Source organism: Oncorhynchus kisutch, linkage group LG18 (genome assembly GCF_002021735.2).
Source record: "Oncorhynchus kisutch isolate 150728-3 linkage group LG18, Okis_V2, whole genome shotgun sequence".
Taxonomy (NCBI): domain Eukaryota; kingdom Metazoa; phylum Chordata; class Actinopteri; order Salmoniformes; family Salmonidae; genus Oncorhynchus; species Oncorhynchus kisutch.
This window is the reverse complement of record NC_034191.2, coordinates 44402307-44414681: the sequence shown is the minus strand read 5'-3', so window position 1 is coordinate 44414681 and position 12375 is coordinate 44402307. Positions and strand designations below refer to the sequence as shown.

Here is a 12375-nt window from a genome sequence, read left to right as displayed (position 1 = left end):
CTACTGCCCCCTCCACTCGAGGTTAAAGCAGCCTTGCAACCAATGCATGTCCACCTTTGATCATGGTTGGCATTCGCAGCTGTACAGCTTGCTAATGTTGACATGGTTTTCTTTTGAATGTTAACATGCTGGTTTTCAAAAAAAATTGTGCTAGCTTCTTACTCTGCTTAAGCTTCTTGACATTGAGCTGTAAGACTAATGCTAACATCCGTTTTTATGTTAACTTCTTGACATTGCTGCTGTTATTCAATTACCCTCTCAAGATGTACAGTTTGTAGAACACAATCCTATGTGCACGCTGAAGTGTAGTCTAATTCTAGCATGGAGTATGCGTGGATGCTCCTGGAGCTTAGATTATGCAAACTCACTATAATCTTGGCACTTCCATCCTATTTGAGAAAACTAGATCAATGGAAACAGATGACAAGTCTGAGTTCCCTTCAAAATAAGGTTAGATTTTGTGTGTTTGCTTATTAGCAAACATAGCTTACCAAGTACAGTATGTCACACAAAGGGTCCTTATTAATGGAAGATTACCTGACAGGCATTGAAATTGTGTTAGATTCTATATATTTACAAAAATATGTGTTCCTTAGCAAGTTTGCTCAGCATTACAAAACAAATCGTTTTTGATAGATAGCAGGAGAAGAAGGAGTCTAGCTGTGTGGCCCCTGTTGGTGGGCCCAAGCAGCTGTGTGAGAGTGTGTGTGGTCCCTGACAGTGCACAACAGTAAGGTAACAGCCAGGTCTCTGGGGAGCTCATTATTCAGCTCTCAGCTTGGATACACCACAACAAACAGAATGTGTGTAGGCATGTGCCTGCCTGTCTGCGGCGTGCATGCATTTGTCTGCACGCATGTGTGTGTCTGTTAGTTTGCCTGTGTTATTAAGAGAGTCCAGGAGGTGCCAGCAGGTGAACAGCGGGTTGGCTCAGCTCCTCGTTTCTGATTGATCTCCAGGTGACAGGCTGTGTCAGGGGGCCCATCGCCAGCCAGTCAGCACCTCACCCAGCACCCCTCACTGGCTGCCAAGGCCCGACGCGGGCCAGCCTCTGTCTTTATGCAAGCAGGGATGTGTGTACGATTGTGTGTGTGACTGTGAGGGGGTCGGAGGGGGTTGCAGGTAAGGAAAGGAAAGGTGGGTGGTTGGGTGGGGTTTGTGTGTGCGCACATGTACACGTGTGTACAGTGCCTTCAGAAAACTCTGTCAAGTTTGTTGTTGATCATTGCTAGACAGCCATTTTCAAGTCTTGCCGTAACTACGAGACTCAGGAACATTCAATGTCATCTTGGTAAGCCACTCCAGTGTATATTTGGCCCTGTGTTTTAGGTTATTGTCTGGCTGAAAGGTGAATTTGTCTCCCAGTGTCTGTTGGAAAGTATACTGAACCATGTTTTGCTCTAGGATTTTGCCTGTCCTCAGATCTATTCCATTTATTTTTATCCCAAAGAAAACTCCCTAGTTTGATGACAAGCATACCCATAACATGATGCAGCCAGCAATATGCTTGAAAATATGAAGAGTGATGTGTTGTGTTGGATTTATTTTTTTTAAATTTAGTGCCCTATTGCAAACAGGATGCATGTTTTGGAATAGTTATATTCTGTACAAGCTAATTCTATCTTGGAGTATGCTTGTAGTATCTACAATGTTGTTGATCCATTTTCTCCTATCACAGCCATTAAACTCTGTAACTGTTTTAAAGTCACCATTGGTCTCATGGTGAAATCCCTGAGCGGTTTCCTTACTCTCCGGCAACTAAGTTAGGAAGGATGCCTGTATCTTTGTAGTGATTGGGTGTATTGATACACCATCTAAAGTGTAATTAATAACTTCACCATGCGGGATATTCAATGTGTGCTTTTTTAAATTTTGACCCATTGACCCATTGTGAGGCCTTTGGTAAGGCTTTGTGGTTGAATCTGAGTTCACTATTCAACTGAGGGACATTACAGATAATTATATGTATGGGGTACAAAAATGAGGTAGTCATTCAAAAATCATATTAAATACTTACTGACTGAAGCATTTTAGCTTTACTTTTTTTTAAATTAATTTGTAAAAAAATGTCCACTTTGACATTATGGGCTATTGTGGATAGGCCAGTCACACAAAATCTCAATTTAATCCATATTAAATTCAGGCTGTAACACAACAAAAGGTGGAAAAAGTAAATGGGTGTGAATACTTTCTGAAGGCACTTTCGGTTTTATTAGGTACACGAAAATGGATAGCTCCTACAGACGGTGAGTCACGTAGCCGTGGCATCCCCAAACCATCCCACTACCACTCCCATGCTTGACTGTTGGTATAAGGTTCTTACTGTGGAATGCTTGTTTGTTTGGTTTTCGCCAGGCATAATGGACCCATGTCATCCAAAAGGTTATACTGTTGACTCATCTGTCCATAGAACATTCTTCCAAGATTATTGATGATCATCCAGGTGCTTCCAGGTGGTTTTTGGCAAACTTGAGTCAACGTTTTGGATGAGAAGGGACCCATTATGTCTGGCGAAAACCAAACACTGCATTCCACAGTAAGAACCTCATACCAACAGGTCAAGCATGGTGGTGGTAGTGAGATGGTTTGGAGATGCTTTGCTGCCTCAGGACCTGGAGGACTTTCCTTAATAGAACGAACCGTGAATTCTAGAGAGTTCTACAGGAGAATGTCAGGCCCATCTGCCTGTAAGCTGAAGCTGAAGCGCAGCTTGGTCATGCAGCAAGACAACGATCCAAAACACACAATCAAGTCTACATGGAAATGATTAAAAAGCAACACATTTGACGTTTTGGAATGGCCTAGTCAAAGTCCAGAGCTTATCCCATTGAGAGGTTGTGGCAGGACTTGAAATGAGCAGTTCATGATTGAAACACACATGTCGTTGAGTTAAAGTAGTTCTGCAAGCAAGAGTGGGCCAACATTTCTCCACAGCAATGTGAGAGGCTGATCAACAACTACAGGAAGCGTTTGGTTGCAGTCATTGCGGATAAAGGTGGCACAACCAGTTATTGAGGGCAAGGGGGCAATTGCTTTTTCACACAGGGGAATTGGGTGTTGCATAACTTTGTTAATTAAATAAATGAAATAAGTATACATTTTGGGGGTTAATTGTTAAACTCAGGTTCACTTTATCTAATATTCAGTTTACTGATAACATTTAGTATTAAAAAAATATGGAAAAATAGAGAAAATCAGAATGGGGTCAAATGCGTTTTCATGGCACTGTACACCACTTGTGCTAGCTAGATTTCTCCAGATGCCGCCGGTGGATATTTGGTGACCTTGTGTTTCATGTGTTTGACTGCACCCAGGAGGGGCATACTTAATGACCAGCTCGTTTGCACAGGCTTCTCTCCTAATGATCTATTAAAGTGCACTTGAAGAGTAATTATGGGTCCTCTCCCGTTGGGCTTGTCAGGGTACACTGGGGACAAGTGATGGGAAGATCATGAAACTGTCACCAGTGTGCAGATGGTAGTCAATAAAGGTGTGGTGAGGACTATAACTCAAATGTTCCAATGTTGTTACCCTTTACACTTGTACCCGTATACGGGTTGAAAATTGCAGGTTTGGACACTGGTAAGCACCTAAATAGGAACCGTAAATGTAAAGTGCACATCAAATCAACAGTGTAATGTTGTGTCAGGTGAACTGTTGTCCTCATCTTTAGTTTAATACTTTTCCCATAATTCCAAAAGGTTCCCTTTTAATTGTTACTGTGGTTATGCATATACTTGTTATATTTCTTCTGTAAGAAACATTTGAATGTAGCAGTGTCCATATAGGCCAATTCCCACAAGTGTAAAGGGTCAAAGAAAGCGAAGTGAATTGGTGTGTCTGTGTAAAATGTACTCCACTCGTCATAGTTTTTTTTATAGTTGCCATATAAGAAGGGTCAGCGCCCAAAGATTATGCTATTTTCAGAATTAAATATATTGATAATAAATATTGAAGGTGATTAAATGCTTTAAGATGTGGGGAGTAGTTCCCGTTGTACTAAGGGCTGTGAACAACACCACAATCCACGTTGGAAATGTTCTCATGAATTAATGAATGAATGAATAAATTAATCTTTTGGCATGTTTATTTTGATACTCATTCATAAAGAATTAGGCACGGAGAAAACACTGTTTCAGGCTCAACTCAGCTTTCCTTTCATCAAGTGCTGTGTGTTTCACTCCTCAATATCAGAGTTCTCAATGGCCTGAATATACTTGGCTGAAAGTGCAGAAACAATCTGCCAAGAGTTTGCCTCGAAAATATCAAAACATTGGAAGCTAGTAGCATTAGCTTCGAAATTGGTGCAGCGAATCGCCTTAAACTTTAAATCAGATACAGAGACAACATGGCTAGGAGAGAGTAAATAAAAAAGAGCTGTGTCACCACTAAATGGGATTGTATTATTGGTCTAGATGGGGAAGACATAAGGCTGCCTGTTTGCATTGCGGTCTGTAGCTAGTAATGCTAAAGGAGTTCACCAGGGGCTTTCTCCTCTCCTGTTCTCACACAGGGGCTCTGATGAAAAGACTGGATGTGTTCCAAATGGCACTCTATTCCTTACAGGCCCTGGTCAAAGGTAGTGCACTACATAGGGAATAGGGTGCCATTTGCCAGTCACAGTCTCCTTCCGTCTCTCCTGTAGTGCCCGTCATGCCTTCCTCCTAACTCCCACAACTCTCTGTTCTCTCTATCTCAACTTTCTTCTCCTCTCCCTCTTCTGTCTCTCTTCCTCTCTCACCTCCATGACACTTTTCTCTCTTTCTCTCTTAGTCTCTTTCCTTCCTCAACTCTCTCTCTCACAATAATCTAGCCCAACACCTATCCTTCATTCCGCCGTGGCCTGCTCACCTTCTCCTACTGTGCTAGTGTTTGTTGTAAGAGCACCAGAGTCTAGTTGGGCTTTGATCTAGTGCTGCAGAGGAACCCGCTAACACGCTAATTTATCAAAGCCCTGGGATTTGAAAGGCTACTGCCGGTGTCTTGTGAGGTTCTTGTTCTCAGCGGTATTCTTTTCCCACTCAACTCACCAGTCCCAAACCCCCTTATTGAGGATTGGACACATGCTCACACACATGCACACAGACACACACACAAACACGCATGCAAGCACACTCATGCTTGCACGCGCGCACACACACACAGACTCAGCACAGACACAAACACACACCCTCCTGCCCTGTAAGCTCCTCTTCTCCCCTGCTTTCCACAGTAGAGTAGTCTGTCTCTGTCTGAACTGTCTGAAGCCTGGGCACTTTTCCTCCTCCTCTCCTCTCCTCTCCTCTTTACGTATCATATCTGTCCCTGGGCCCAGCGAGGTGACAGGCGGTTTCACCGTTATAGACTGTAGTGCTGACACTGACACCTGAAGGTGACTAGGCTGATATCTCTATTGACCTTCTGATGACGTCCTCCCTACCGCTCGGGAGCCACCAGTCTGAACTTCGGGATATCAAAGTAGAAGTTGTTTTTCATCCAAGCACATTTCCATGGGTTTGTTCCAGGCGGCACACACATGCCCACGCACAAATGAATATGCACTAAACTACTAAATGAGCACATGCACACACACACGCCACAACATTCAAGCACACCCCACACACACTCTCTGAAGGAATTAGGAATCTTAATCATCCAGAAAAAATGAACTTAACATAGTAAAACTTCAAGTAAATCAATGAAATTGGGGCGAAACAGATTAGATTAGCATGTGCCCTTTTTCCTGACATTGATTCAATATTCCATTCAATCAGATATCTCCACGTATTGCGCCAACTAAATGTGATTTATGTCGGAAATGTCCAAGCCTTTGTCATACACGTACCTAATACCATTATACCTTTGACCCTCTGACTCCTCCCTCTGCAGGAATTCTCTCTGCTGCGTTTGGATGACGTGCCCAGTGAGCGGGTGAATATTCTGGGCTTTTCCGTCTTCAACCGAACACATCCATTTTTCCAGGATTTCCTCCTCAGCCTCAACCGTTCCTGGCAGGAAAACTGTGACCACGCCCCCTTCGCCGGCACACCGGTGAGACCAGGGTTCAGATTTATGTAGAACAGAGATGATTGTCTAGCAGCTAGACAATAATTTCTGATCTACAAAACATACTGTATTTCTATCTGAAGGTTCTGTAGTGTTGCAGGTAGAAATGTAACAAATAGACCTGACGATTCCTAATCGTACTGTAGTTCCGTTCACCATTGACACTGAACCACTGTACACACTCGCTGTTGTGTACAGTATACCTTGTTGCCTATAGCGCAGTCCAATTCAACATTGGCTTATGCAAGGAGGATATGTATCATGGAAATTATAATTGCTATGGGCATTACTGTATATGGTGCTCATTGTTTACTATACAGCACAATCATCTACAATACGAAATTCAGCTCTATTAGTTGCATTTCAATCTGCAACCAAACAGAGGGTTCAGATATGTATGCAGAACAGATATTATTATCTAGTACAGTGTTTCTTAATCCTGGTCCTGGGAACCCAAAAAGGTGCACCACATTTTTGTTTTTGCATTAAGCACTACAAACCTGATTCCACTAATCAGAATTTAATGATGAGTTGATTCGTGGAATCAGGTGTGTAGTGTCAGGACAAGGATTAAGAAACACTGACGTAGCGTTTTGATTTAGGGAAAGGATCCTCTCCCTTTGTTATATGTCTATCTGCAAAAGTTTCATCCTCCTGATTACACCCCAGCTCTTTTCCCATATTATACAGTATCCCTACACATGTGTCTGTGAATGTTAGAATGTTAAGGCTTGAAGTCTTTCTATGCCTTTAATACAGTTGTCTGTGTAGTCGTTAATTAGTAAAAGAAAATGTAATTGTCACATGGTTATTAAATGAACCCAATTCACCATACCATTGTGTCAACTAGAAGTGTACAAGAGTATTTAATTTGACATCCAACAGACAGCAACGAGTAATTCATTAATTGGGTTTATTGAATTTTTGTTTCTTAATGGGTTGAGATCCCGCTAACGGGATCAATATGACAAGTGAAAGTGCAGGGCGCCAAATTCAAACAACCGTTATCTCATAATTAAAATTCCTCAAACAAACAAGTATTTCACACCATTTTAAAGATACACTTCTTGTTAATCCCACCACAGTGTCCGATTTCAAATAGGCTTTACAGCAAAAGCACCACAAATGATTATGTTAGGTCAGAGCCAAGTCACAGAAAAACTCTGCCATTTTTCCAGCCAAAGAGTGGAGTCACAAAAATCAGAAGTAGAGATAAATTAATCACTAACCTTTGATGATCTTCATCAGATGACACTCATAGGACTTCATGTTACACAATACATGTATGTTTTGTTCGATAAAGTTCATATTTATATTTAAAAAACGCGCCAATGTATACTGAGTTATGTTCAGTAGTTCCAAAAATATCCGGTGACTTTGCAGAGAGCCACATCAATTTACAGAAATACTCATCATAAATGTTGATGAAAATACAAGTGTTATACATGGAACTTTTGATACACTTCTCAATAATGCAACCACTGTGTCAGATTAAAAAAAAAAAAAAATTATGGCAAAAGCAAACCATACAATAATATAATATAATAGATATACAGATATCCACCATGTTGGAGTCAACAGAGGTCAGAAATAACATTATAAATATTCACTTACCTTTGATGATCTTCATCAGAATGCACTCCCAGGAATCCCAGTTCCACAATAAATGTTTGTTTTGTTCGATAATGTCCATCATTTATGTCCAAATAACTCCTTTTGTTAGCAAGTTCAGTTCACAAATCAAAATTCATGACGAGCATTCACTAGGAGCAGACGAAAAGTCAAAAAGTTCCTTTACAGTCCGTAGAAACATGTCAAACAAAGTATAGAATCAATCTTTAAGATGTTTTTAACATACATCTTCAATAATGTTCCAACCGGAGAATTCCTTTGTCTGTAGAAATGCAATGGAACAGAGCTCGGTCTCACGTGAACGAGCGCCACGTGCTCATGGCAGAGCCCTGACTCATTCCCTTCTCCATCGCCCCCACTTCACAGTAGAAGCATCAAACAAGGTTCTAAAGACTGTTGACATCTAGTGGAAGCCTTAGGAAGTGCAACATGACCAATAGCCCACTGTATCTTCAATAGGGAATGAGTTGAAAAACGACCAACCTCAGATTTCCCACTTCCTTGTTGGATTTTTTCTCAGGTTTTTGCCTGCCATATGAGTTCTGTTATACTCACAGACATCATTCAAACAGTTTTAGAAATGTCAGAATGATTTCTATCCAAATATACTAATAATATCTTAGTTTCTAGGACTGAGTAGCAGGCAGTTTACTCTGGGCACCTCTGGGCACCTTATTCATCCAAGCTACTCAATACTGCCCCCAGTCAAGAAAGATTTTGAAAAATCAATGGCTGCTGTTTTTAGAAACCAGTAGTTTTTCTGTAGTTGTTTTTTTCCTCTCTTAATTAGGAGTTATCTTTAATTGATCACAGGATGTTTTGTAGTCTATCAGATAGAGCAGTGGAGGGATAACAGCTCTGAGCCCCTAGTATAACGAGAGTGAGAGATCTATGCCTTCTCTCCCTGCTATTCATCTGCAGTGTCCCAGGGAGCTCTTTCATATCAGGTTTCATTTTTAAAGATCCCTCTCTCTTAGCTGTACAACATCATGGAATGAGATAGGTGGAGGGGTGGAAGAGAGGGAGGTGAGGAAGAATGATATACATTTTGAGATAGGTCCACACCCCAGGCCATTTGTTTTGTAGATACAGTTATATGCCTCAATCTACAATATGGATCTACACAGCCGATGGCGTGAGATGTGGATTCATTTTGACATTAGACTACTTTTGAAATCAGAAAACATCTGACCTACTTTGATTTCAAAGTGACATCTCCCTTGAAGGTCACATGGTGCATAATCTTGATTTATGATCGGGAAGTTGCTGTCATCAACTTTCCCTCCAGTAATCCAATTGACACTGAACCACTGTACACACTCGCTGTTGTGTACAGTATACCTTGTTGCCTATAGCGCAGTCCAATTCAACATTGGCTTATGCAAGGAGGATATGTATCATGGAAATTATAATTGCTATGGGCATTACTGTATATGGTGCTCATTGTTTACTATACAGCACAATCATCTATATAGTCCCATATCAATATGCACAACAGTTCAGGGCCTTAGTACTTTATTATACAGACATATAACGGTGAAATACTCCCTCTCTCCCGTGTATAATCTATGACATCATGCATGTTAATTGTCTTTACATACACAGATGGGGCCTGTATGTTTTTATTTATTTATTTAAGTAGGCAAGTCAGTTAAGAACAAATTCTTATTTACAATGATAGCCTACGAACAGTGGGTTAACTGCCTTGTTCAGGGGCAGAACGACAGATTTTTATCTTGTCAGCTCGGGGATTCAATCTAGCAACCTTGCGTTTACTAGCCCAAACGCTCTAACCACTAGTAGGCTACCTGTATGTAAACAGTCTACGGAAGAAGAAAAAATCCCCCTTCCTGCGCTTCCGCCTCCACTCCGACGAATGTGTGGTAATTGGAATGGCCATGGCTTGCCAGCTCCAGTAGGGGTGAAAGTGGAGGGGCTTCTTTTCCAGTTTGTCAGCACATCAGAGGATCCTAATGAGCTCATGTAATATTTGACTGCTGAATGGCATTCTGGTGCTCGCTTGTTTTAACCCATCACTGACCAAGTAGAGCAGGCCCCAGGCATCAGGGAGGATGGAAGAACGGTGTGTGTTTGTGACAGCATATCCCTCCTTTTCTTCCTTCCCTCGCTCCCTTTTTTTCTTCTCTCTCTCAATTCAATTCAATTCAAGGGGCTTTATTGGCATGGGAAACGTGTTAACATTGCCAAAGCATTGCATTTGCATTTGCCAAAGCCAAAGCAATGTAAATCTCTCCCCTCTCTTTCTCCCTCTCTCTCTCAGCTCTCGTCGGCGCTGCTGTTTGACGCAGTGCACGCAGTGGTTGCGGCGGTCCAGGAGCTCAACCGTAGCCAGAACGTGGGCGCCACGCAGCTCTCCTGCAAGTCCTCCAAGATCTGGGAGCATGGCACCAGCCTCATGAACTACCTGAGGATGGTAAGGGCGCCCCACTCTGGATAGGAGAGGAATGGCATGCTGCTGTTTGTCTGTTTAAGATTAGGATTAGGTTAATCTTTTGTGGAGTTTAGTTAAACTGCAGTGCACACTGTGATATACAGTATGCTCCCAAGTCTGTTGGTTAACATTATACTAAAAGCCATTGGGTGTGCATTTTTGCAGTGAATATTCAGCCAGCAGAACCATATCCCCTAATCCTTACCTTACTGTTTGGTCTACCAGCTGAATATATTTACATGTCTGTATTTATATTTAGATATAAATCCTCTAGCCCTTCTCTTACCACTGGTCATACAGTCAATCATATTGGCACATTAACTTGAGTCACTGCTAGCCTGGTCCCAGAACTGTATGTGCTGTCATTGATACACCTAAGATCATAGGTTGATGGCAAGACTGTACAAACAGTTCTGGGATCAGGCTAGGTGACTGCCCCTGTTCCTTCCTTAGTAGCCTACAGCAGGGGGAGGGAGTTAGAGACTGGTTGACTGGCTGTCATAATGTAATGTCCATAGTCCCTCATTAGGAATACATGTCCTGTGAGTGAGCTATCAAGACACTAGAATGTGACGTATTGAATTTCAGACAGTTTTTCTTCAGTAAAAGCAAATTAGTCATCTGTTGTCATTTAGATGTTATACCACCATAATTTTGTTTGATACTCCCTCGTATCGATCATACTGCTGGTTTCTCAGTATCGGATGATGGGGTGGCTTGAGGTTTTGTCGCTGCATAATTGTCAGCCCGTTTCCCATTTGGATAATTGACTCGTAACATCCATTGAATGATTTCAGTTAGTCAACAAGGAACTAATGCCCGACCGAACCCAGCCATGCCTGCGACATTACTGACAGACCTGGGTTCAAACAATATTTGTTTTTCTTTCAAATAATTGGGAGCGTCGGATTGAGCCAGGCCTGCAGTGCCGGATCAACAGTTTACCCTTTTGGGGAACTCCTCCATTGGTTCTCTCACGCAAGGCATGCTCAATCCAGAGCAACTGAAGGATTTCAAAGCAAACTAATACTATTTGAACCCAGATTTCTGACACCAATAGTGAAACAGACCAATTGAAATGCCTTAATAACATGGGACCTTTCTCTCTTGTTCTCCCTCTCTCTCTTGGATAGGTAGAATTGGAAGGACTAACGGGCCACATTGAATTCAACAGCAAAGGCCAGCGGTCCAACTACGCCCTACGGATCATGCAGAACAGTAGAGACGGCCTAAGGCAGGTAAAGTAACTCTCCCGTTCATACAGTGTTACAGTACAAGGTTTCACCCGGGCGCAGGCCTACCACTACCCCAGCACTGCAATGGATGGGACTTCTGTGTGAAGCACTCCCTTACGTAATAGAGCTCTACGGTGCAGCGGGGAGCCATGATAACGTATTCAATTGTTGTTTGGTCGTAGAAATATCCCCTTGACCCGCATGATTTGAAGTGCTGAGGTGTCCAAAACCGCTCCGAGTGCACTATTAAATATTTAGAATGCAATTTGGACGGGAGCAGGAGATGCGGCTGAATTTGATGGAAAGAAAAAGAAAAAAGGGTTTTAATCTTGTTTTTCATTGACTGTTTTTGGTCTCCATTTCTGAGTGTCTTACTCTAAATTAGTATAGAGTTTTCAACAGTGGTCCTGAGTTTGGAAGAGTTAGTAGGGAAAGTGTGATATTATAATGTCTTGTTGCCTTCCCGGACTTCACCTCAATTCACAAACCTGCGTAAATACATTTTGCAGTAGGACTTTGATGTTGATTCCATGTTGAGACTTTGCGTGGCTACAGTATGCATTTGACGAGCCATCTGTAATGACTGATTCTGGCCTGGCACTGTGCATGATCAAAGTCAAACATCTTTTGGCCTTGCCACATCTCTTGAATCTGTAAATCTCACAATCGTTCCAGTGCATTAAACATGCTGCGCTCTAGCTACTTAAAGAAAAAAAATGTGTTAAATAACACTAATATGTGAGAGCAATATTTTTTGTGAACTAATGTTGCATTTTGGCGTTATAAGGTTTGTAGGTTCATGGAAAATTGCAATTGGTCGACAGTCTGCTGGGTGGGGCATTATTCGTTCCTTCATTCATTGGATTCCTGTCAACTTTCTCAAATATATCTGTCAATGGCACCATGCAATGCACCCTGGACTAAAGAGGCAGATAAAAATGTGCTAGACCCTCTGTTAAATTACACATTTCTCCAGGTAGGAATATCGCAAAAATATGATTAACTCCTCCC

The 12375-nt window shown here is 41.9% G+C and overlaps 1 protein-coding gene across 1 annotated transcript in view; it reads left to right on the top strand.

The window, feature by feature from the left end:
• The window catches only part of grik4 (glutamate receptor, ionotropic, kainate 4), a 202237-nt gene that overhangs the window by 119630 nt on the left and 70232 nt on the right, over positions 1–12375 (top strand). Inside the window, exons 7-9 of the mRNA XM_031796144.1 lie at positions 5869–6030; positions 9959–10111; positions 11263–11367. Coding sequence (XP_031652004.1) covers positions 5869–6030; positions 9959–10111; positions 11263–11367 — 420 coding nt within the window. The remainder of the gene's footprint in view (positions 1–5868; positions 6031–9958; positions 10112–11262; positions 11368–12375) is intronic.